General features: G+C 34.1%; 1 protein-coding gene across 1 annotated transcript in view; it reads left to right on the top strand.

Annotated features, from left to right (window-relative positions):
* Positions 1–27,388, top strand: part of VPS13C (vacuolar protein sorting 13 homolog C) — a 206,614-nt gene that overhangs the window by 138,052 nt on the left and 41,174 nt on the right. The window contains exons 61-74 of the mRNA XM_043981954.1: positions 784–1,173; positions 2,810–2,914; positions 3,864–4,028; positions 8,571–8,699; positions 8,961–9,094; positions 9,397–9,523; positions 11,301–11,536; positions 13,180–13,321; positions 18,343–18,483; positions 20,100–20,181; positions 20,287–20,356; positions 21,361–21,472; positions 21,628–21,741; positions 25,751–25,890. Coding sequence (XP_043837889.1) covers positions 784–1,173; positions 2,810–2,914; positions 3,864–4,028; positions 8,571–8,699; positions 8,961–9,094; positions 9,397–9,523; positions 11,301–11,536; positions 13,180–13,321; positions 18,343–18,483; positions 20,100–20,181; positions 20,287–20,356; positions 21,361–21,472; positions 21,628–21,741; positions 25,751–25,890 — 2,087 coding nt within the window. The remainder of the gene's footprint in view (positions 1–783; positions 1,174–2,809; positions 2,915–3,863; positions 4,029–8,570; positions 8,700–8,960; positions 9,095–9,396; positions 9,524–11,300; positions 11,537–13,179; positions 13,322–18,342; positions 18,484–20,099; positions 20,182–20,286; positions 20,357–21,360; positions 21,473–21,627; positions 21,742–25,750; positions 25,891–27,388) is intronic.

The raw sequence follows: 27,388 nt of genomic DNA, 5'->3' as shown, positions 1-27,388 counted from the left end.
ATACACCCTTATATACGTAATAGCTGTGTGACCTTAGACAAGTCACTTAACCTCTCTTTTTTTTTTGCTGGGCAATGGGGGTTAAGTGACTTGCCCAGGGTCACACAGCTAGTAAGTGCCAAGTGTCTGAGGCCGGATTTGAACTCAGGTACTCCTGATTCCAGGTCCGGTGCTTTATCCACTGCGCCACCTAGCTGCCCCTTACTTAACCTCTTTTTGCCTCAGTTTCCTAAACTGTAAAATAGTGATAATAATAGCACTTATCTTACAGGGTTGTTGTGAGGATCAAATGAGATAATCTTTGTGAAGTGCTTAGCACAATTCTTGGAACATAGTAGGCACTTTATAAATGTTAATAGCTTTTATAATTGTTGTTCTTATATATAAATGTTTACATATATATTTATACATATATAAAACATACAATTCACTATACTGTGGCTATATGTTTTTATTGCACTTTAAGTTTTAAAGCACTATCTTATTTGTCATTTCATTTTGTCTTTGATATAATACAGCAAAATTAATAGAGTTATTATAATTCCTCTTTGGCAGAATAGGAAATTCAGGTGATTTTAAATAAAATGACATGTCTTGAGTCATGCATCTACTCTAGTTAGTGATAGGAAGAGGTTTATAACTTAGCCACTCTTATTCTCAGCTCTTTGTTCTTTCTGTATGCTTATTACTCTTGCTTTTCCCCTTTATCAAAATAACTACAAGTCAGTAGTCCTTGGTATGTAATGCTGCTGTATTTATTAGCCAAAACTTTTTTCTTTTTAGGGAACTGCAGATACTCATGAACTTTCAGAAGGTAGTACTGCTGATGTTCTTTATTCAAGAATAAATGGAGAAATAATGGAATTAGTCCTTATGAAATACCAGGGCAAAAACTGGAATGGACATTTTCGTATACAAGATACACTACCTGAATTCTTTCTTGTGTGTTTTACATCGGACTCCACAGAAGTGATGACAGTAGACCTATCAATACATGTTAGGAGAATTGGCAGCCGTATGATGTTGTCTGTCTTTAGTCCCTACTGGCTCATCAATAAAACTTCTCGTGTCCTCCAGTATCGTGCAGAGGATATACATGTGAAACATCCAGCTGACTATCGGGACATTGTTTTATTTTCTTTCAAGAAGAAGAACATTTTTAGTAAAAATAAGGTATGTTTTCATTCATATTAGCGATTAGAATAGTTACGTTCTCAGTTGTGACATAGATACTTAGAGAATCACTTAGCCTCCCAGTCATATGCTTACCTGTTGACTCAGTGCCCAAGTGGGAATTAGGGCCAGAATATAATGAGTACTATGGTCAGAACCAATGGACTGTGGAGGAGGCTGTGTTTTTCCCCCAATATTCCACAGAGCTTCCTCCATTGAAGATTGTCAGAGATGCAAGACTTTTAATCTCATATAGGTAGGTGGTGGTAAATATATCCCATGGGCAGGTTGAATTTTGTCACAGGATCTGGAATATTTTGTGTTGCTTTTTGAAGTGAAACTTAGTGTCACAGTGGGTTGTGATCAGGGAGAGAGCTTCAGCATGCCATTAGTGAGAGCAGGAGAAAAGCCCCAGAAGACCTAGAGGCCAGAGAGATGTCCAAGAGCTTGCCAAGAGAGAGACCTCTTGGTTTCTTCCAAGAGTTTTTTTTATTCTCTTTTGATAGAGGCTGGTCATCATAGATTGTTCAAAGCTAATTGGTTAGCATCTTTCAATTTCGTTGGTTGACATGACTTGAGGGTGGTATACATTAAAATGAACTCTACAGATGACATCTGGGAGAAAAATGTAAAAGATCTTCCCTGAAGGGCAATGGCAAAGTCCATTATCTAGATGTGGTTTGATTCCATCAGTCCTTCACTGAGCTAGACCAAAGAATCTATCTCCATTTCTTTATGTTCCCTTGAGATTGTTCCAAAAAGAACTGGACTTTTGGGAGTGTGGATGCGGGGGAGAGGAGAGAAAGCACTGAGAAACTGATCTCTGGGTCCCCCCCAAATTATCTATTATTAATAATATTTTCTCACAAATCTTTGGTAATTTCCTTGGTCAAATCTTTGATAAATTCTTCCTCCACCCTTACCCCTCCTTTATTTTCCTTATCACTTGCTTCCTGACTCCTTCCCCTATTTGTGGTTTCCTTGGGAGCTACATCTCAGATTCCTTCCATGCTAGGGAATTCACAGTTTACTAACCTTGGCGTCTCTATGCCAGTTGACTTTAGGTGTATTTACATGGCACTTAAGTTTTGCAAAACATGCCAGCTTTGAAAACGGGTTCTGGATATGAGTATTATTTACAGTGAAGGAAAGTATTATTATAAGTATTATATAAGTATTATTTACAGGAAAGTGAAGTTTAAAAGTTTTCTATTATTTTTAATTTTATTTTATTTCACTAATTTCATTAATTTCATTTTATTTATTCAGTTATTAATTCATTTTTTTGTGAGACAGTGAGGGTTAAGTGACTTGCCCAAGGTCACACAGCTAGTAAGTGTCAAGTGTCTGAGGCCGGATTTGAACTTATGTACTCCTGAATCCAGAGCCAGTGCTTTATCCACTGCACTGCCTATCTGGCCCCTGAAAGTTTGCTATTATTTGTCTAAGTTAGAGAATTTCCCAGGGCCTAGTTTTATTTGACTCTGTTGTCTGTTTTTAATTTGGCCTAGGTCCACAACTTCACAGAGTTCTGGGGTAACAAGGAGAAATGCTTAACAATATTTTACCAACTAAAATTATTGCAATGTCAACCAGTTTTAAATAATATGATATATATTTATATTCTCTGGTGCAGGTACAATTAAGAATTTCAACTAGTGCCTGGTCCAGTAGTTTTTCATTGGACACAGTGGGAAGTTATGGTTGTGTAAAATGTCCTGCCAATAATATGGAATATCTGGTAAGATGCTGCTTGTTTATTAACATCTTGTGTTCACATTTACCACAGTGATAGTAATCCAAACTGTCCCTGATAGTATTTTCCAAACTTGATACCCAGAGAATCAGAAATTTGGTATTTTATGTGGATTCCCCTAATCTCTAGATATGTCTTTGGCTACACTAGTCAAATTTGTTTTTTGTTTTGTTTTGGTTTTTGGCAAGGCACTTGGGGTTAAGTGACTTGTCCAGGATCACACAACTAGTGTGTATCAAGTATCTGAGACTGGATTTGAACTCAGGTACTCCTGATTCCAGGGCTGGACACTGTGCCACACCTGCCTCTGCAATGGTCACTTTTCAGGGTATTGTGATTGAACTGTTCAAGTTCTTTTATCCCTTTAAAATGATTTTTTTAATGTCTGAAATTTCTTAAATTTTTTGCTATAGTTGTATGGGGTCAGAAAAAGAAAACATAGTCTATAATATTTACTAAATTTATTCCTAAATTTGGCTATATAGACTAAATGTATCAGTTGAAGCTAGCAACTGTTCTGTTATTGTATTGAAATTTCATAATTAAAAAATGATAATACTATATCATTGTGTGTTATGGTTTTCATAAATAGTTGAGAACTTCTCTATGTGAAAATTAAATAAAGGAATAATAGCAAAGTTCAGTAAAATTATTTTCATCTGTGCATATACTTTCATTAACTATTGATCCATTAGTGAAATTATGCTTTTTGAATTGATTGCTACTGGTGTTAAAGTAAAAGGACAACATTTTGAATCTTGAAAGGTTATTGTAGAAAAAGACTTAATTTTTAAAAATTGAAGCATTAAATTGATAATGGGTCCTGAACATTTTAAATAATCAATTTGAATTCTAAAGATTCTCTTTTTTTTTGTTGGTGTTTCGCTAAAATAGGTGGGGTGAAGTATAGTACTAACCTATTTTCTTTCCCCAGGTTGGAGTTAGCATCAAAATGAGCAGCTTTAATCTTACAAGAATAGTTACTCTGACTCCTTTCTTTACCATTGCCAATAAGTCTTCAATGGAATTAGAAGTTGGAGAAATTGCACTTGATGGCTCATTACCGACAAATAAATGGAACTACATTGCCTCTTCTGAGGTAAAATATTTCATTAATATTATTGTAAATGAATTTTTAAATAAATAGTGATTGGCCTTCTGAGAGCCACAGTGATACTCTTTTAACAGATTCCTATGTAAAGTCTTATCAGCTTGGAAAAGCTTTTCCCCTTTCATGGTATTGCTGTGTATATTCAAAGATGAGACATGTTGATAACATTCACTCACAACCCAATTTAACCAGATATTTAAAGAACAAGTATTGATCATCTTCCATGCTCAATAGATGAAATGAAAGAAGTTGTGTCTGCATTCACGTTGAAGGAATAAGACTTATACACATGAAACACCTCCAGCAGTATTAGTAATATATAAGAAGTATAAAGATGTGAAGTATAAATGGTCAAAGCATTCTAGACCCTCGTATTTTACAGAGAACACTGAAACTCAGAAAAGGAAAGGACTCCCTAAGAATAAGAATTCAAAGAAAAAATCATTGTGGGCTGGAATGGCTGGAGGAAGGGAGACCTTGGCCTCGAGACGCTGGAAAGAGGAGAGGAGGATTTGCATTTTTTGAATATTAGGAAAGATAATAAAGCCAAGTATTAGCATAGGACTTCATGTTTCAGGAAAAATAAGTGAATATTTAGAAACAGATGAATGTATATGCAATATCATTTATTTCAAGATAAAATTTTTATTTTAAAATTAATTTTTAAGTTCCAAATTCTCTACTTTCCCTTATTTCCTCCTCATCCTTCGAGAACACAAGAATATACATATGAAACCATGCAAAATATTTTTTACATTAGCCTTGTTTGCAGGGGTGGTGGTGGTGTGAGGGAAGCAAGAAAAATAAAGAAATAAAAATGTACTTTGATTTGCACCCATTCTCCATTTGATGGCCATCCCCTCAGTTTCTAGTTCTTTACCACCACAAGAAGAATCTGCTATAAATATTTGTGTGCATATAGGTTTTTCTCCTTTTCCTTTAATCTCTTTTGGGTATAGACCTAGTAATGGTATTGCTGGGTCAAAGAATTCGCAGTTTTATAGCCCTTTGATTATGGTTCCAAAATGCATTTCCATGAGTTAAAATTGGCATTCTTTATCCATTTGCATTTTCTTATGTGGATTGTTTGGCCAGTTTCTCTTGATTGGTCTGGAAAAAGGGGAGTATATTTTTATACACATAAAATCAGAATTAAATGATTGGAGAATTATTAATTATTCATGGATAGTCAGGGCCAATATAATAAAAATGACAGTTTATCCTAAACTAATTTATATATTTAGTGCCATCCCAATTAAATTAACAAAAAAATTTTACTGAATTAGAAAAAAATAATAAAATTCATTTGGAAGAACAAAAAGTCAAGAATATCAAAGGAACTAATAAAATCTATAAAGGAAGTTGATTTAGCAGCACTAGATCCAAAACTATATTATAAGATATTAATTATCAAAGCTATCTGGTGCTGGCTAAGAAAAAGAAAGGTGGATCAGTGGAACAGAGTAGACATACGATTTACAGCAGCAAATAACTATAATCTTATATTAGACAAGTGTAAAGACTTAAGATTTTGAGATAAGAATTCATAATTTGGTAAAATTGTTGGGAAAACCGGAAAGCAGTATGGCAGAAACTGGGCATAGATCAGTAATCTTAGACCATTTACCAAGATAGGGTCAAAATTGATACATGACCTAGATATAAAGAGAGATATTACAAGAAAATTAGAAGACATGGATAGGTGAACAGTTTATCAATAAATGAGATAGAGAATAAAGTTAGGTATAAAATGGATGATTTTGATTACATTAAATTTAAAAAATTTGTATAAATAAAACAAATGTAGCTAAGATTAGAAGGAAAGCAGAAGGGGCAGCTAGGTGGCACAGTGGATAGAGCACCAGCCCTGGAGTCAGGAGGACCTGAGTTCAAATCCGGCCTCAGACATTTAACACTTACTAGCTGTGTGACCCTGGGCAAGTCACTTAACCCCAATTGCCTCACTTTAAAAAAAAAAAAGAAGGAAAGCAGAAAACTGGGAAAAAAATAATAGATAGTTCTCAGATAAAGGTCTCATATCTTAAATATGTAATGAACTTTGTCAAATCTCTAAGAATATGAGTCATTTGTCAATTGATACATGGTCAAAGGATATGAACAGGTAGTATTCCAGTGAAGAAATCAAAACAATTTATATTCTATGGAGAAATGCTCTAGATCATAAGCTATTAGAGAAATGCAAATTAAAATAACCTTGAGATATCATTTTATACCTACCAGATTGGCTAAAATGATTGAAGTGGATGGCAACAGGTGTTGGAAGGGATGTGGAGAAATTGGGACAGTAATTCATTATTGGTGAAATTGTGAACTGATCCAGCTGTTTTGGAGAGCAATCTGGAATTCTGTCCAAAGAGTTATTAAACTACATATACCCTTTGACCCAGCAATACCACTAGTTGGTCTGTTTCCAGAGATGATTAGGGAAAAAAGTAAAAGAACCTATATGTTCTAAGGTGTTTATAGCAGCTCCCTTTGTGATGACAAATAAAACTGGAAATTGCAGGGATGCCCATCAACTGGGGAATGACTGAACAAGTTGTGGTATATGATTGTGATGGAATACCACTGTGCTATAAGGAATGATGAGATCAGTAATCTCAGAAAGACATGGAAAGACTTGTATGAAATAAAGAAGAATGAAATGAACAGAACCAAAAGAACATTTTATACAGTAACAGCAATATTGTTTTAAGAATGACTTTGAGGGGCGGCTAGGTGGTGCAATGGATAAAGCACCGGCCCTGGATTCAGGAGTACCTGAGTTCAAATCCGGCCTCAGACACTTGACACTTACTAGCTGTGTGACCCTGGGCAAGTCACTTAACCCCCATTGCCCTGCAAAAAAAAAAAAAAAAGAATGACTTTGAGTGAAAAATTATTTTAACAATTATAAATACCCAAATTAACTATAAAGGTCATATGAAGAAAGATGCTGTCCTCATCCGGAGAAAGAAATGACAAATAGAAGTATGTATAGAATAATTTGATATACATACACACACACATGTGCACACACATGTTGTGTCTAACGGTAGCCATCTTTAGGGTGTGTTGGATGGATTGGAAAAAAGAAATTTATACAATAACTTTATTATATATTTAAAAGGAATAGCAAGTTGTATATAATAGATATGTAGTTTCATGTGCAGTTATCTTTTTCCTTGTACTGTTATGAAAATATTTGTTTTATTCCATAAATTAAAGATAAAATAAATTTTAAAAGGGAGTATATTTTGGGGGAAAGATAATGAGTTCTGTTTGGGACATGTTCAGTTTGAAATGCCCCTGGACATAGAGTTTGAAAGGTCGAGGAGACATTTGGTGATGTGAGGCTAGAACTCAGGAGAGACAGTATGGCAGAATATAAAGATCTAGGAATCATCTGCAGCGAGATGATGAGATCACTAAGTAACCTAGAATAGATAGAAAAGAGAAGAGTCAGTAATAGTATGCACTTTTCGGGACATCTAGATTTAGTGGGCATGATATGGATGAAGATTTGGCAACAGATGCTGACAAGGAGTAGACAGGAGGAGAAGTAGGAGTGTCACAAAAAGCCCACCAAAGACAAAGTCTAGGAAGAGAACAGGATTAACAGTGTCAGATGCTTCAGAGAGCTCAAAATAGATGAGGATTAAAATAAGGACATTACATTTTCATTTGAAATATGATTGATAACTTTGGAGAAAGAATTTTCACTTAAATCATGAGGTTGGAAGCCAGATTTTAGAGGGTTTAGAAGAAAGTGAGTGTAGAAATAGAGGCAATAAATGTAGAAAGTTTTCTTTAGGTGTTTAAGAAAGTTAGGAGAGCTATCAAATGATAGCTAGTAGGGTTCTAGTTGCATTGATCAAATGAGGGTTTTTTTAAGGATGTGTAGACATATGGGTATATTTTTATGCAGTGGGCAAGGAGGTAGTGGCTAAAGTTTGAAGACCAGAGAGAAAATAGTGAGAGAGTAGGGTGATCTGCTGAAGATGATAATCAAAGTACATACAAAGTACCTTGGCAAGGAGATGTGATAAATCAGTCTTAGAACTTTGGGGACTATGTCATATAATGCAAGAATTCCCCTCGGAATTATCTCCCAAAACTAGATGTCATGCCTTTTCTTTAAAGCAGAAATTCTTCACCTTATTTTGTGTTGTGTTTCGCTTTGGTAGTCTGGTGAAGACTATGGACTACTTCTCAGAATTGTGTTTCTAAATAAATAAAATAAATACATAGATGGAAATATATAGAAGAACAAAGGAAATTATATTGAAATACAGTTATCAAAATATTTGAAAAACAAATTCATGGGCCTTAGGTTAGGCCCCCCCCCCCCAAGCTTAAAGATCTATAGTGAAGTCAAATCCATTATCTTCCGAGACATCCGGTTCTACTTTGGAACAGTTGTGATTGTTGGGGCATTTTTCTAAATCCAAAATATTGGGAGACTAACATAACTTCTTTAAGACTAAAATGTTGAGTGAACAGATTAATAGCCAGCTTTTATATTTTCAGTGTCTTCCATTTTGGCCTGAAAATTTGTCAGGCAAACTCTGTGTGCGTGTGGTGGGCTGTGATGGATCCTCGAAGCCATTCTTTTATAATCAACAAGATAATGGCACTTTATTGAGCTTAGAAGAACTGGTAAGTTTTGGACTTTTGTTAGATGGTCTTCATTTTAAAAATTGTTTTAATATAATCCAGTATAATATACTTTTAAAAATATACTGGTATTCATTTTAAGAAAAACTAATGGAATCACATTGCATAAATTAGAATCTGGCAAGTATTTGAGAAAAGGAAGTTTTTATTTCAAAGCAAATGATAAAAGTTTTTCCTTGAAAAATTTTTTTGAATTTAAATATGAATTTTTAAAATTTCTCATACTTTTCTTCACTATAATAGAATGCAGGCATCATAGTTGATGTTAACATTGCTGAACATTCAACTGTGATAACCTTCTCTGATTACCATGAAGGATCTGCACCTGCCCTAATCATTAACCATACAACATGGGATATTCTTCAGTATAAACAGAGGTATGTAAAGAGTTAATAGGAAACACAGATTTCTTATATATGTATCTATATTTCCTTTTACAAATTAATGCCTATTTAAACATATTGCTTCCTTTTCTTTCATTATCTAGTAAGTGAATCTATTATATTCCTTGTGATATCTGATATAAGCTTGAATGATATCAGTGATACAGTTGGAATTATTTAAAAGCCTTGAAATAGGGAATTACTTATAGTTAGAATTAACAGTGTACATTTTACATATTTCTCCATTTTTATTTTATCTGTTATCCTTTCTCTCTACTATGCCATTTGTACTTTAGTGGATTACAGGAAGAAATGGTCTTACTACCAAGACAAGTGCGGCTCTTTGCTTGGGCAGATCCTACTGGTACCAAAAAACTAACATGGAGATATGCGGAAAATGTGGGAGAACATGATCTGTTGAAGGTATAGCTTAAAAAGAAATATAAGCTATTAAATATGACCATTTTTGAATGTGAGGAAACTGGACAGGGTGACTATACAAAAGACCTTTGTTGCCATCTGATGCTATTTGAATGACTTTAGCTTATATGAAAGATATTTGGACTAAAGGTTTCAGATAATCTATGCACAAGCATTTCATTGTATAGTAAACTAACTATGTATTTGAAATTGAAGGAAAAAAATGATGGTGTAGCCCTTTAGCCCCATGTCTGTAAATTAAAATTAAATGAAATTTGGGGTGCAGTGGTAGATTAGAGATAGTTTTAAGGTTAAGTGAAAAGAAAATTTGGTTAAATATAAAAGGTGTGTCATATAAGCATATAAGCATATTCCTAAGCACCCCCTTCTTTCCTATTGTTTTGTATAGATCAAATGAAATTATATTTGTGAAACACTACTCACAATACCTGGCATGTAGTAGGCACATAATAAATTCTGATTCCCTTACTCTCAAATATCCCAATTCCTTCAACATTTCCACCATCTTATGATTCAAATCCCTTCCCATCCTCATTTCCCTCTTCTGTCATTTACTCTAGTTTGTTAAAGTATTTCTTAAAATGTGCCTAGAATTTATACAATATTTGATATGTGATCTAATATGTCTTAATTTCTGTTCTAATACTGAAAAAATAAAGTACCATCTTTTAAACTTTATTTTAAAACTTGTACAAGAGCTAAAACAATTTCTGTGCATAGCAGTAGAAGGGTTTTTAATAAGTTAATCAGACTATAATAACTATAATCAGACCATCTACATGGCTGTATGCTTAAAAGAAATATGGTTGTTTTGATTAATTGCACTGTCATGTAAATGAGCCATAATAGATTAGAATGAAGTTATTTTTAAATTGTTTCTTGCATTGATTTCTCAGCATATAGACATTACCTTAGGGTCTGTAAATATCACAGTAAGAACATGGTGCAAAATCCTTTGTCATAGGTGCTGTTGTGAGCTGTCTGCATCAGTTACTACTACTTATTTTATGATTCCTCTAAGTACCTAGGTGACTTTGTTTCCTCCTCCATTAAGGGGAGATAATATTACTTTTCTCCTCTGTTTATGAGGCTAAAAAAGAGATGATGAATGTGAAAGTGCTTTGATAAGTAAAACACTATACCTATAGAGTGGTATTTTATAGGAAACCTCCTGGTACAATTTTAAAAACAATTTACTTTCCTTAATTTCTTCCATTATTGATAATGGAAGCTTTCCCTAATTAATACTTCCTTTCTCCTTTTAAAATGAGTAGAAGTGTGATACATTGGAACTAGTGCAGTAGTTGAGGTCAGAAGAGACCTAAGTTCAAATCCTGCTTCTTAAATGAACTATTCATATGATAATTAAGTGACTTAACTCCTGAGCCACTGTTCCCTCATCTGCAAGATGTGGATAATAATACCTACTGCACTGGATGGTTGTGATGATCTAATAAAGTAATGCATACAAAGTTGCTTGACAAACATTAAAATACTATATACTGTGGGGCACAGAGCACAGTGGACAGAGCACTGGCCTTGGATTCAGGAGGACCTGAGTTCAGATACAGCCTCAGACACTTTACACTTACTAGCTGTGTGACCCTGGGCAAGTCACTTAACCCCAATTGCCTCACCAAAGAACAAAAAAACAAAACAAAAATACTATATACTAATGTCAGTTATTCTTCTTCAATTGTTTTGGTCCTTATATATTCGATACATATATTTTTTAATGAATTTGTTTTTGTTGTTTTAGGATGACTGTGGACAATTTCCATATGATGCAAATATCCAGATACACTGGGTATCATTCCTGGATGGACGCCAAAGAGTGCTGCTTTTTACAGATGATGTTGCATTGGTTTCCAAAGCACGTCAAGCAGAAGAAATGGAACAGGCTGATCAAGAAATAAATGTGTCACTTCATAGTCTTGGACTTTCATTAGTTAACAATGAAAATAAGCAGGAAATCTCATATATTGGGATAACTAGGTATGGAAAGAAGAAAAAGCATTATTAAAATTATTGAGTTGGAAAAATTTAACATAATCTGACAATTATGTTCTGAGATACTTTTTTCTGAATTTTAAATCCCTTAACCTGTAATCCTTGAAAGATTTATGAGTGATGATGTTAGTTACTTCTTTTAGATCTTTAAGTCAAGAGCTGCAAATAGAAAACAAGGGTTGGGACATAGGGACTTAACTTGAAAGATTTCATGGCATAGAGGACTCTAGATGGAGAGACTCCTTGTACCAATGAAGCCAGCAGCTTTTCTGCAACTCAGAGTTTCCCAAAGCACTGAGAGGCTACACGACCAGTATGTGTCAGAGGTATAACTTGAACCAAAGTCTTCCGAGTTCTGAGCCAAACTCTACATTGTATTAAGCTAGCTAGCTCTCTGTCTCTCTCGCTCTCTGTCTCTCTCTCTCTCTCTCTCACACACACACACACACACACACACACACACGTATGCATACATATACATACACATACACACAAATGGTTTTACTTATTTTTTAATCTTGCTTGAACTCAGCAAACTCTTTTAGGAGTGATTTGCTATCTGAAAAACAAGATAGAATCAACCATATCGATTTTTTTTTACTGGATATATTAAGATATAATTACATGAGTATGGACATTACAAAAATAAAATAAAAGTCCTGTTCATCCCATGAATTTAATAAATATTTTGCTTTTAAAGCTCCTTCTCCCTCCACCCCTTCTACTTCTGTAGAAACTCATTCTTTTTTTTTTTGGTGAGGCAATTGGGGTTAAGTGACTGGGCCAGGGTCACACAGCTAGTAAGTGTCAAATGTCTGAGGCCGGATTTGAACTCAGGTACTCCTGAATCCAGGGCCAGTGCTTTATCCACTGTGCCACCTAGCTGCCCCCGAAACTCATTCTTTACTGAATGCCATTATGAGTTCTATGTAAGGAATTACCTTTTGGACTTGCATAAGAAAATATGCAGGAAAGAAAGGCAATATTTTAATTAATTTTCATATATTCTATGTAACCAACTTTTCTTATAATTCTTGTAATAAAGGAAAAGAAATTAACCATCAGTTCAGTAGTTTTTCCCCATTCTGTCATTTAAATACTGTATTCATTGAAAGGTGTTCTGTAAGTCATCTTAGAACCTTGTTAGCTTTACAAGTAACTGAATACCAGTCATATAAGTAAAAACTTATTTTTTCTTATGTTCCTTTATAATCAGCTTCTGTATTAAATAGTTAACAGAAATTCTTAAGCTGCAATCCGTGAATTTTTTTTCAATATTTTGATACCAATATTTCAATATGATTAGTTTCCCTAAAATATCCTATGCATTTTATTTTGTGCATTGAAAACATTATTCTGTGAAAGGTCTATAGGCTTCGTAAGACTGCCATAACATATTAAAAAGTCTAAGTACTCCTGTTTTAGAGTAACTTTTATTTATCCTTTGAAAAGTATTGTTATGTTAAAACATACTTTATCTTAATATTTATTGAAATCTCTAAAATTTATATATTTTAGAATAAATGATTATCATAATATTCCAGAGATGAATAAAAATTTTTGTAAATGTTTCAGCATGTTTAGATATGTATATTATCAAAGTAAATTTTATTATTGAATTTTTCTAGCTCTGATGTTGTTTGGGAAATGAAACCAAAACGGAAGTGGAAACCTTTTAGTCAAAAGCAAATAATTATTTTGGAACAGGCCTATCAGAAATATCTTCAGTCAAAAGAGCATGAGTGGATTAAACTAGACAGCAATCTTGAGGTATGGTTAATTTCATTTTGTGATATTAATTTAAAACAAAATGCATATATACATATGTGTATATTTATTTTAATTATTTTTAAGTAGGGTTGGTAAGAATAAAAATATCACTAAGGAAGGTTAAAATAATTATGAACTACAGTGCTTGACATATGCAATGAAACAATTTCATTTGAAGAAATGTACAAATACTTATTTTTTCCCTTTTATTATTAAAGTTATTTTAATCGGTTATTTTAGTAGTAACATAATGTTCTTTTATGTATATTTTCATTGGGGATTTTCAAGAATTTTTAAGATTTTGATGAGGCAATAAGAGAGAACACTAAATTTGAAAAGTCAAAGCACCTAAGTTCAAACATTGGCTTTGCCATTTAACTGCTTTGGGCAAGTCACTTCACAGCTGGTATTCAGTTTCTTCAACTGAAGATGAGGGGCTTGTACAAAATTTCTTAAAATCCTTTCTGAATTGAAAATCCTGTGATTCTAGAAATTGAGATTACTCATGGTATATAGTACCTATAAGTGCTACTTGTGTCAAGTATAAAGTATGTATTTCATATATATATATGTATGTATGTATACTTTTTCATATTAAAATAGAAGTTCTGAGTCTGTGCTTTGTAGAGTTTTTAAGCATATATGAATGTTTTTATTTTTCAAAGATTTTTTCTTCCTCTATTGATAAAATTATGTGATTTGGGGTGTTTTTGTTTTCAGTATGATTAATGAATCATTGAATCATCTTTGCATCCAACTTGGTCATAGTAAAAAAAAAGATCTTACGGGCTTTTTGCTTAGATTTTATTTCAGACATTAAAATTTCAAATTAATATTCATAAATGATATTAACTCTTTGTCATCTGTGCTTTAACATTTCCTTGTTTATGTATTAGGACTATATTTGTCTCATTAAAGTTTAGTAGAGTGTTTTCTCATTTTTGAGAATATTTTTTGTAGCATAGACATTAATTATTCTTTAAAATGATAGACTTCAGGGCAGCTAGGAGGCACAGTGGATAATGCACTGGCCCTCGATTCAGGAGGACCTGAGTTCAAATGTGGCCTCAGACACTTGACACTAACTAGCTGTGTGACCCTGGGCAAGTCACTTAACCCTCATTGCCCTGCAAAAACAAAAAACAAAACAAAATGATAGAATTCATCTGAAAATTCATGTGGAATAGGGCTCCCCACCCATGCTCCACTTCTTAGACTAAAAATGTATGTTTAACTGTACTTTTTAATAATCTACTAGGTTTTTCTCCTTAATTGAATTTAGGACAGAAAAACCATATTTTATCTTTTAGCACTTTGTTTTTAAAAGCAGTGGTTCATCTGAACTGTTGTTGTTCATTCTTCATTTTTGAAGAAGACATATGAAATCACAGGATGATGTCTTGACTTGTGGATCATTTGGATTTAAGTGCACAAAGTCATCAGCCTCACTCTCTCTTTCAAAGTCCATGGCAGGACAAAAGTCAAGATAACTTGCGATGGCCCATGATGCAGTGAATGGTATTGGTGTTTTTGGTGCCTGACCAAGCTCTAAGCACTGCACAGCACCTGCTTCAGCTGCTTTCATGGCTATTGGAACAATTTGTTCTTATCCGTCCATTCTGCCAGAGAAAGTCGTCACATGTTTGGGGTGGACATCCCTCTAACTCACTGATAGGTTTGAGGCCTGTCAGTTACCCTCAACCTGGTTTATCCAGTCTGCTGAGACAATTTACCAGGGTATGGCTGCTGGTCATACTACAGCTTCTTGGAGGTATGGGTAAGAGTTCAGGCCTCTATCACCTCTACCTGGACTATTGTGATAGCTTCCTAATTGGTGTCCTTGCCTCAAATCTCACCCCTCTGCAAATCTATCACAGCTGCTATAAGCATATCCCTTAAGCACAAGTCTGACCAAATTATTTACCTATTCATTGAGTTCTAGTGGCTCCTCTTCTGTCAACTACAATCTCCTCTGTTTTTTAAAAATAAAAGCATTGTATTATTTTCCAGTTACATGTAGAAATAGTTTTCAACATTTGTTTATATAAGATTTCCAATTCCAAATTTTTCTCCCTCCCTCCCCCCATCCCCTAGACAGCAGGTAATCTGATATAGGTTATATATACACAATAACATTAAACATATTTCTACACTAGTCATGTTACAAGAGAAGAATCAGAGCAAAAAGGAAAAACCTCAAAACAGAAAACCAACAGCACTAAAAACAAACAAAAGAAACAGTATGGTCCAATCAGCATCCATATTCCACCATTCCTTTTTTTTCTGAATTTGGAGAGCCCTTTCCATCACAAGTCCCCTGGAACCCCCCCATACCATTGGATTGGTGAGAAGAATCTAGTCCATCACAGTTGATCAACACACAGTGCTGATGATACTGTGTATAATGTTCTTCTGATTCTGCTCATCTCACTTATCATCACTTCATGCAAGTCCTTCCAGGTTTCTCTGAACTCCTCCTGCTCATCATTTCTTACAGCACAATAGAATTCCATTACATTCATATACCACAATTTGTTCGGCTATTCTCCAATTGATGGACATCCCCTCAGTTTCCAATTTCTTGCCACCAGAAAAAGAGCAGCTATAAATATTTTTGTACATGTGGGTCATTTTCCCTTTTTTATGATCTCTTTGGGAAAAAGACCCAAAAGTGGCATTTCTGGGTCCAAGGGTATGCACAGTTTTAAAGCCCTTTGGGCATAATTCCAAATTGAAACTCTTCTGTTTAACATTTAAAGCCCTTCAGGAGGCAGCTAGGTGGCGCAGTGGATAAAGCACTGGCCTTGGATTCAGGAGGACCTGAGTTCAAATCCCGCCTCAGACACTTGACACTTACTAGCTGTGTGACTCTAAGCAAGTCACTTAACCCTCATTGCCCTGCAAAAAAAAAAAAAAAAGAAAAGGAAAAAAAAGCCCTTTATGTCCTATTTCCAACATACCTTTCCATTATTATTCTTTTTATACACATTACATTCTGGCTACACTGATTTTCTTCCTATATCTTTCACATGGCACTCCATTACCTGATTCTGTACCTTTGCAAGGGTTGTATCTCTTATGCCAGAATGCACTCTCTCCTTACCTCCACCTCTTAGTCTCATTAGTTTCTAGTGCACAGATGAGCTGTAGCCTTATTATATAGGATAAAAGGCATAAACAAGCACTCCTTAGCCATCTAGTGTTATTGAGCATTGCTGTTCAGTCCTTTTTCAGTTGTGTCTGACTATTCATGACCCCATTTGGGATTTTCTTAGCAAAGGTACTGGAGTGCTCTGCCATTTCCTTTTCCAGCTCATTTTACAGATGAGGAAACTGAGGCCAACAGAGTTTAGTGACTTGCCCAGGGTCACCCAGCTAGTAAGTGTCCAAGGCCAGAGTTGAACTTAGGAAGATGAGTTTTCCTGACTCCAGGACTAGTGCTCTATCCACTGTGCCATCTAGTGACCTAGTCCCTTTTATCTGGAGGCCACTAGGTAACTCAGAAAGAGCCCTGGCCCTGGAGTTGAGAAGACATTTTGTACATGAAAAGTATTCTGAGATAGAGAGGTAGTATTCAAGTGACCTACTACCTTTTTTTTTTTTTTTGCAGGGCAGTTGGGGTTAAGTGACTTGCCCAGCTAGTAAGTGTTAAGGTTCTGAGGCCAGATTTGAACTCAGGTACTCCTGAATCCAGGGCTGGGGCTCTATCCACTGCGCCACCTAGCTGCCCAGACCTACTACCATTTGATCAAGGAAATCCTCAGTTACATGAACACAATTTTTAACTTATTCCTAGACTAAACAAGAAGTTTCAGTGTCTGCTGTCCATTTATAGCTGAGAGTGCAAGTTCAGGTCAGACAAACAGTACTGATTGCTGTATATACTTTATTTCCACCTAATTTTAGCCCTTTTGGAATGGATAATTCCCTTTTCCCAAAGGTCAATCAGGCTACCTCTTTCTTCTCTCCTCTCTTTCCTTTTGCATACTCATTTATACCCAGACTTTCAATTCTCATATTTTTTCAAACAATTCCCAGATCTATTTCTCTGTTCTTATGTTTTCCTAAAGGTCTAATTTCTACCTCCTCAGCCTTGTCGAAACCCTTTGTCTGGCTCCCTGATTTGCACTTATGACATTGTGCTTTTCAGCATAGTTAATTGTATATAGAATGACTCCTCTCTCATAAGCTTGATTATAAGCTTCTTGAGGAGAGATACTAAATTTATTTATTTTTATTCCCAGCATGAAACTGTTTTATATGCAGTTGGTACTTTTTTGTTGTTTATTTGTTTCAGTAGCGTCTGAGTCTTCTGCACCTGTTTGGGGTTTTCTTGGCAGATACTGGAGTGGTTTGCCATTACCATCATTTTACAGATGAGGAAATTGAGGCAGACAAAGTTAAATGACTTGCCTAGGGTCACAGAGCTAGTAAGTGTCTGAGGTCAGATTTGAACTTAGGAAAATGAGTCTTCCTGACTTTAGTCCTGGCACTGTATCCATTATGCCACCTAGCTGCCCCAGGTCCTTAGTATTTGTTGAACTGATTTTTTTGTTGTTTACAAGTTGGAAAATCAAATAAATACCTATTTGGTTAATTCAGTAGATACAATAAAAAATAAAGTGTATGTAAGAGTTGAACATCAAGTGATTTGATTTTTGATAGAACTTGTAGCTATTTATAAGTGCTTTTCTTAAGTGAACAGGCCGCCAGTTGTTTTATCCTTGTGCTCAAGAGAGTCAAATTATTGTCCTTAAAGTCAACATAGAGAAGAAGGGCAAAAATATATAAAAAATTTTTTTAACGATTACCATAGTTTTGATGAAATAAAGAGATGTGTGTATGTATATAAATGCACATATTTATATTTTTTCCATTAATTCAACAAAAATACTAACTCTTCTGTTATAATGGTGCTATATGTTCCTTAGATGGTGCTTTCCCCCTTACTATAGGAAATTTTATTTCTACTTGTAACTCAAAAATATTATTCAAATATAGATAAACTTTTTCCATTTTAGGTAAATTTTAGTAAATCCCCAATGGAAATGCGAGTCCCAATCCGATGTTGTATTAAACGAGATTTCTTACCAGGCATCCATGTTGAATTTAAGCAGTCTCCTCACCAAAGAAGTTTACGGGCCCAGTTGTACTGGATTCAGGTAATATTCTTTTATCTTCAACTTCAAAAAATAAACCTGAATAAAGTCATTAGTCAAATTTTATGGATGAAATTATAAATTTTAACTTGGGTTATGATTGTGTATCCACATTTTTTTTTCTAGTTTCTCAGCATTGTTAGAGAACTCTCTGTTAGGTATAGAAATACATTTTTTCTATTTACCTCCTGACTTAATACATCTTAATGCAGAAGATCTAAAATTCTTCATCTAGAATCTCCAATTTGCCAAAAAGAGTATGGTTTATGTGATAATATAAAATATGTTGGATTTGATATCTCTAGTAAATAATTTTAGAGTAGGACATTTTAACATTTTTTAATCACTTATGAGAAGCGTTTGGAATTTTTGAAAAGATGCTGTTTAAGTCTTTTATTTTTTTTTAGCATTTTGTTTCAAAAGCAATAGCAACTCTTTGGCACGTGAAACTATCTCCAGATAGAGAGGCAGTGTTCACATGACTCACTAACATTTGATCAAGGAAATTCTCAGCCACATGTATGCAGTTTATGGCTTATTCCCAGATTGAAAAAGTTGAGTTTCCACTATCCATTTGTTTTTAACTTATAATGAGAGATTTTCATTTTTGTCTCTGCAAATAAGTTGGTTTTTTCCCTTGATAACTCCCTGCTTAATATGACATGTAATTTCCAATGTAAGAAAATAAATTAATTACTTTTATAGTAGCCATATGGTATATAGCTACAAAGTTTGTATTAATACCTTTGTGTGTAAATCCTGCACGTTGCTTGTGTAGTTGCATACATTTTCCTGTCTTTTTTGTATCCTCTCTTTTGTTCAAGTTATTAACTTAAGTATCATATCTATGTATGTTACTTTGTATTGTCAGGGTCACATTATGAACATATAAAGGTTAGAATAATATAATTTGTGACTTGTTTTAAAACAATGTCTTAATTTTAGTATATCTTGACCTAAAGAATTAAAGTGTTCCATATACAGTAAAACACTAAGAAAAAAATTTGTGGTAGCAAAAAAATGGAAGAAAAGAAAATACCCATTGACTGGGAAATGGCTAAACAATTTGTGGTACTGAAATGTAATGTAATATTGCTGCACTGTAAGAGATGAATATAAAGAATAGAGAGAGAAGCATGGGAAGATAAATGAACAGATACAGTACATAAATAAGCAGAACTTGGAAACAGTATACAAAATGACAAGAATAACATAAATAGAAAGAAAAAAATTGAAATACTATAGTTATAATTACCAAGCTTACCCCTCAGTAAGATATGAGAAAAATGAACCTCTGTGGATGAATATGGGTGTGGCGATTTATATATATTTCAGAATTGGTTGATGAATTGGTTACTTTTTTGCGAACTTCATTTTTTTGGCCTCTTCTTCCTTTGTAGTTATGTGGGATGTCTCTCTAGTTAGGGGAGAGAAAAAAGATTATATGGAAATGACGGTGTTATAAAAATAGAAGATAAGAATAAAAAACCTTAAAAGATGAAGTAAAAGCAGAAAAATCTTAAGGAGCACAGAGGGGTGTGTGTGTGGTGAGTGTATATGTGAAATTAGCACTTATTAAAAAAATTAGAATCCTCTTTGTATTTTTCCTTTTCTTCTAGGTTGATAACCAGTTACCAGGTTCAATGTTCCCAGTTGCATTTCATCCTGTAGCCCCTCCAAAGTCCATTGCTTTGGATTCAGGTAGAGAAAAAGTTAGAGTTAATTTGAAGGATACCTGTTTATTAAAGGTAATAAATATTAACTTTTTTGTATAGAGACCAATTATTTTATCTTTTTACTTTTCAGAGCCCAGGCCATTTATTGATACTAGCATCATCACAAGATTTAATGAGTATAGTAAAGTACTGCAATTCAAGTAAGTAAAGGAAGGCAGTTTTAACATGTGTCAACATTGACATTGCTACTAACATTCTGATAAAGTCATAATAAATTTCTTGAGAAACTGATTTTTAATATAAAGTCTTTTTTTTACCCCATTTGAGTGTGGAAATCTACTTTATGGTGATGATTACTATTTTTTGTTTTGAACTTCTGCTTTCATTCATATGGGAATTTTGGAGTGTGTATACTGAAGCAGATTGGCATCTTGTCTGTAATTTATAATTTTAGAGAGTTGCTTTGAGCACAAAGATTCATTGACTTTTCAGTGTTCAGAGCTAATCTATGTCAGAAGTAGGGCTTTAACCCAGGGTTCCCAAAGATTGGCTATTTCTTGTCTCCTCTTTCTTTTGAGCAAGGGCCCAGACCCTTCATGCTTCATTATTCCCTGGATTTTGCTCTCATTGCGGGTACCTTCTCTCAACTCACCTCTCTTTTCATATGTTGTCTTCCTTCATTAGAATGTAAGTTTTCTGAGGGCAGGAGCTGTCTTTTTGTTTGTATTTGTATTACTGGTGAGAAATGAGTATATGGTATGTTGCCAGCCATCTAGGTCTGATTTTTATAATGAATTAAGTAATGGTATAAGTGTTTAAACTATGATACTAATAATGGTTTTCTAATGGTTCATTCCACCTTTGCATGGACCCCATTAACCTCCTAACAAAAGAGCCCTTAGCAGATGAAGTAGCAGCCTTCCACTGTGTACTTTGCCCAGAAGTAGGAAATCACTCACCTAGGACTCATAAGTCCCTTTCCCTCTCTGGGCTTCAGTTTCTTCATACAGAGATGAGATATACATATAGAAATGTAACAGTACTGTTGTGAAAAACAAGTAAGGAATGGAGTAAATTGCACTGTGCTCTATCAACGTTGTTCTAGTTGTTCTCTTTAATTATTGCTGAAAATATGTTAGTATAATTATTGTGTTTATAGGAAAGGTTATTATTTGCCTTTAATAACTATTCTGTTTTTTTCTAGGTATTTTATGGTTCTTATCCAAGAAATGGCTTTGAAAATTGACCAAGGATTCTTAGGTGCAATCCTTGCACTCTTCACACCAGCCACTGACCCTGAAGCTGAAAGGAAAAGGGTAATCATAAATTTTCATTGAGAATCTCATATAGTTTCACTTTTGTCTCTTAGAAAAACATGAAGTGTTAAGTAATTCAAATTAGATGTTTTTATTGAATGGATTTTTTTAAAAATAAGATTAAGAATTTCTGTTAATCATTTCATTTCTTCTAGACTAAATTAATCCAGCAAGATATTGATGCTCTAAATACTGAATTAATGGAAACATCCATGACGGACATATCAAGTCTCAGTTTCTTTGAACATTTCCATATTTCTCCCATTAAGGTATGCTATAATTATTATTGGAATATGGGAAACAAATTATTACATAATAAGTATTCATTTTGAAATTTAGGGGTAAAAAGTTCAATCAGGTGGACTTAAGGATTTATCTGATAAAGGAAACTGTGTAATCATGTTTTAACATGTAAATGACTTAGTGTCCTACAAAGAAATTACTTCTGCATATTCTTCAGTTCTTTTTGTTTGTTTTTTGTGGGGCAATGAGGGTTAAGTGACTTGCCCAGGGTCATACAGCTAGTAAGTGTCAAGTGTCTAAGGCCAGATTTGAACTCAGGTACTCCTGAATCCAGGGCTGGTGCTTTATCCACTGAGCCACCTAGCTGCCCCATTCATTTCTAAATTAACAGTGCCCTTTTAGTTCATTGATTAGTTAACGAACTACCTAACAAAAGATTTTCCTAATTAAGCATGGAAGTGTCAGCCAACATTTAATGGATCAGTTCTGGCCAGAAAGAAGTTCTGTCTAAACAGAAAGTCTTAATGGGCATTCTCATCACTATGGGAAAATGCTGAAGTTGGTATATAGTGTTGCTGTGGTTTTCCTTCTCTAAAATTTTGTTAGAACCCAGTGAAAGGAAAATGGGATTCCTTTCACTTCCTTAAATTTGAACTTCATGGTCCCCCTTGCTTTTCTCCTTTTTATTTTTCTTTTTAGCTTCCTTAGAGAAATATATCTTATGTATGATTCCCACTCTAACACTATAAACTCATGCCATGGGCTAAAGGAATAACAGAATATCTTTTTAAAAAAATCTTAAGATCCTGAATTTAATCCATGACTATATAATTCCACACCAACTGATTTGACCATTTTAACTTAGTTGGTTGAGCTAAACAATTGTTTAGAAAGATATGTAAAAAATAGAATTGATTATCTCTTTATTCTGAATTGACAGATCAGCCTGGTTGGGTACTCAGCGACAATTAGAGTCAAACTTGGTAATTTTTCTCTTTTTGAAAGAAAAATTGTATACTTTGTTAGAGATGATAGAAATTTACTTATTACTCTAAAGTACACTGGGAATTGTTTTTTTAGTTTTTTTTCTTCTGAATAGAATTTTATTTTCCAAAATATATGTAAAAACAAATTTTGACATCAATTTTTAAAAACTTTGTGTTCCAACTAATCTCCCTCCCTTCCCACCTCCCACCCATAAGAACTCAAGCAATTCAAAACAAGTTATATATGAATAGTCATGAAAAACCACTGGGAATTGTTTGTGAAAGGTATAAACCATAATTTCTCCCCCCCTATATTTCAAAAGGGCTGTACCCTGAGGGGGGTATACAAACTATAGGTGCTATGGGTTTATATTTGAACCCTATTACCAAAGCCATTTCTTGGACAAGAACCATATAATACACAGACAAAAATGTGAATGTGATATTTCACGACTCTACTGGAGGTAGACAGATGGATATGTTGAAAACAAAAAAATTATCATATGCTTGTCTTGCCAGTACCCTTTTCCAAGTAGTCTTCCCCAACTCTTCTTGCAAAATACTTAGAAAATGACTAAATAATAAAGGAAAATTGGTTCATTGCATTTATATATTTAGTCTTACATAGAAATTTTTTTGCCCTTGTCTTCCTACAATGTTACAAAATAGAAGATTATAAATTTAAGAAATAATCATTTAGGATATCAAAAAATCTAAAAGCCTTGCACATTTCAATAAGCATTTCATAGACATAGAACACTATGCATTTTTTTTTTTTTTTGGTGAGGCAATTGGGGTTAAGTGACTTGCCCATGGTCACACAGCTAGTAAGTGTTAAGTGTCTGAGGCCGGGTTTGAACTCAGGTCCTCCTAAATCCAGGGCCAGTGCTTTATCCACTGCGCCATCTAGCTGCCCCTATGCATTTTTTTGTTTGTTTGTTTGTTTTTAGGGCAATGGAGGTTAAGTGACTTGCCCAGGATCACACAGCTAGTGTCAAGTGTCTGAGGCTGGATCTGAACTCAGGTCCTCCTGAATCCAGGGCTGGTGGTTTATCCACTGCACCACCTAACGCTATGCATTTTTATAGAAATTCTTATATTTTGTTGCATCATTAGTAGGTAGCTAAGAATAAATACAAAGCAGTCCTCATACAACTACCTGAAATAGCCTGCTGAATTGGTTACAAGGCAAACATGCTTACTCACTAATATTTTATATTCATCTAAGTTGCATGTGACAATACATACAAAATGTGAGCTTTTTTCATTTTTTAATGAACATAGCAAATGTTTACCAAAGATGAACATTTCAGTATACAAAGAACAGAAAAACAGGATTATATATAGCACTGTAAATTTTTTTTACATGTAAAATTTTAAAAAACATGTTAAATTTAACGATATAGTAATAACATTGCCCTGCTTATCTGTATCCTTTCTGAACTTTTTTCTACTTTTGTCTGTATGGTTTTTTAAAAAATTTCATTGGTGCTTTTTTCTTTATTTTCTTCTTTTTGCATAAGTAGCCACTTACTCCTTCTACCTTCCCCTCCCCCAAACAAATTAAAACCCTTCCTTTGTTACAAGTAAGTATAGTCAAGCAAAACGAATTTTACGTGTTGGTCATGTCTGAAAATGTATGTCTCGTCCATACCTCTAGTCCATCACCTATTAATCAAGAAATGGGAGGCATGTTTCATAATTTTTCCAAATCATGTCTGGTCATTGCATCAATCAGAATTCTTAAGTCTTTAAAACTTGTTTCCCTTATTTTCTCCTGGTTCTTCTCACTTGACTGCAGAGGCTGTCCCCTAGCCTTGAAATGTTTTTCCTATTTTACTTCTGCCTCATGGATTCCATAGATACTATGGCCTACTTAAGGCCTTTCTTGATCCTCCCCTTCAGCTCCCTAGTTGACGTATGCCTCTCTCCAAACTTGAAGAAATTAATTTGCATTTCCTCTTAATATATTTTGTATTTACTTGTGTATATCTTATTTTCCCACAGTAGTAGAGTATCTAGCATAGTCTATAGTAGTTACTCAATAAATGCTAAATGAATGAATGGAGATTTGGGTTTTAAATAAAAACTTGATTTGAATGTTTTTATGATTTACGTGTGGGAAGACATTCCAAAGTCATTAAAAGGAACCATGCAGAATTTGGAACTCTTTCACTATATTGAACTGAGATCTTATCATCTTTAAAAGGAAAAAAGAGAGAGAGAGAAAAGAAAGAAAATCAGTGGAATGGCTGTTCATTACATATCTATCAGAATGTCAATTATTAATAATAACTAGGATTTATAAGATGCTTTAAAGTTTGTGAAGCTATTTATTTACATAGATTTTCTCAATTTCTCCTCACCACAACCCTGGGAGGTAGGTGCTATTATCATCTCCATTTTACAGGTGAAGAAATTGAGGCAGACAAAGGTGAAATGACTTACTCAAGGTCACACAGCTAGTAAACATCTGAGGCCATATTTGAACTTGGGTCAAACATTCTATTCACCATACCACCTAGATGCTTTTATTGCATCAGTAATTCACAGTTTTTGATCATATCATATAAGATAATTCTTAATAATTTTTGAAAAGTCACAAAGAACATAGGAGGCATCAAAATATTAGAGTTGAGCACATGCCCAATTTTTCTAAAAAGGGGATTACCAGTGCATTCAACAACAGAACATTACAACAAATGGATGTCTAGTTAATTGGGTGAAACCAGTAAACATGGATGAATTGAAGCTGATTTACCATGTTATTTCAGCTCATTTCATATCTGTATTGCTTGTATTCTTAGCTGCCTTGTAATGAAAAAATAGGTATATTGCTAAATAATAGAACTCTCAACAATTTTAAAATCAGTTTGAAATTTTATATTTTAAGTGAATTACTAAGCAATTTGTAAATCGTTTTTGTTGGTATCCTACAGAGAAAATTTTTCTTTGAAAGAACTACAAGTTGGTTATATGTGTAAGCTGTTTCACACAAAGAATCTCATAGGTTTTTTGGATATCATTATTAAAAATCATTTTCTTTTAGTTACATTTAAGCCTTTCCTTGGGTTCTGGTGGTGAAGAATCAGACAAAGAAAAACAGGAAATGATTGCACTTCATTCTGTGAACCTGCTGTTGAAAAGCATAGGTGCTACCCTGACTGATGTGGATGACCTCATATTCAAGTAAGTAAGCGTTATTCTCAAATAAACAGAACACAGAAGGCTATATTTTATTAGCTTATGTTTCTAATGATTAATTTTCATGTATTTGTACCATGCATAGCATATTACTGATAATTTGGAAAAATGTTAACTCTTGTTACTCATAAATAAATAAGTATTTCATTCCCATTGTCAACATAGTCTTATTTATTAGGCTCATCTTACTTTCATAGATAAGATATGTAGTAGTTGAGAATAGTGACCTTATATTCATTACTTATTTTGTGTTACTCAGGTAGAATCATACCTTATTCCAGAATTTAACTGATATGATTCTAACTAACAAATTATAAGCCATAAACTATGTTTAAAGTTTTTGAGAGAAATGATTATTTCTCTCTTATATTAATAACCAATTATTGAATTGGGACTAAAGTTTTTCCCTTTTATACTTCCTCATTCTTAAATCTGCTCCTGTGGGTTGTTCAGGCAGGGTTGATGAGGGGAAAACTCAGTTCTGTTCAAAAGTTTAAAAAATGTTAGTTTAGGGGAATTGATGGATTCTGGCCTATTGTGTTTTACCCAGATGGGTCTGGGAAAAAGTAGATTCTCCCTTTTGTCTAGATTATCCTAGATGGGGTGATATAGGTATAGGTAAATCCCTTGGACCAAGACTGAATGATCAGTCATGTCCCCCAGACCCTCATTAGAATAAGCCCACCTCTCATTATAATATTCATTCTTTCATTACTTGTTAACCAATAAAAGTTGATTACCATCTTCAGAAATACCCAGTCATCCAAGGGCATATATGCATTGAATGAATTTTTTGAAGGGTCTTTAGCATTTGAAAGTGTCACTGATCCCTTTTTCTTAGTTATTGCTGGCATGATTAATAAAATGTTTAATTACCTAGAAACTGTCTCTCATATTTTTTAGTACTTTGGACTATATGGAATACATGAACTCTATCTTAAATATAGTTCACTTCAACAAAAACTGGGCTAAGTGCTAGGGATGTGAACATGAAAGACACAGCAATCAATTTCTGCCTACAAGGAGTCTTATAGTCTAGTATTAGAGATTGAGCCATTAACATAAATAACTGTAATGTAATTTCATAGGAGAGTGGTGTGAGAAAGGTGGAAAGAGGAATGAAGTCAAGAGATCTGAGATAAAATTCTACCTCTTACTGTACTACCATGAACAAGTTACATAATCTTTTGAACCTCAGTTTCTTCATCTTCAAAAGAGGATAATAATATTGCTTCATGGAATTAATGATTATCAGTGGAAAAGCATTTATTAAGGACTTAGTATATACAAAATACTCAAAACACTGTCCTAATCATTGGGAATGCGCATACACACACACACACACACACACACACTCTTATTTCTAGCCAGTCACTAAATCCTGCTGAGTCTTCCATCATCATGTTCCTCAGAGTCCATTTCTCTCATTTCTTCAGCCTCTCATTGGGCCTGGAGGCTCATGACTAGAAATCTATAGTTTCTT

This window comes from Dromiciops gliroides, chromosome 2, assembly GCF_019393635.1.
Source record: "Dromiciops gliroides isolate mDroGli1 chromosome 2, mDroGli1.pri, whole genome shotgun sequence".
Lineage (NCBI taxonomy): Eukaryota > Metazoa > Chordata > Mammalia > Microbiotheria > Microbiotheriidae > Dromiciops > Dromiciops gliroides.
The sequence above is the reverse complement of the archived record's forward strand: the minus strand, read 5'-3'. Positions and strand labels throughout refer to the sequence as shown.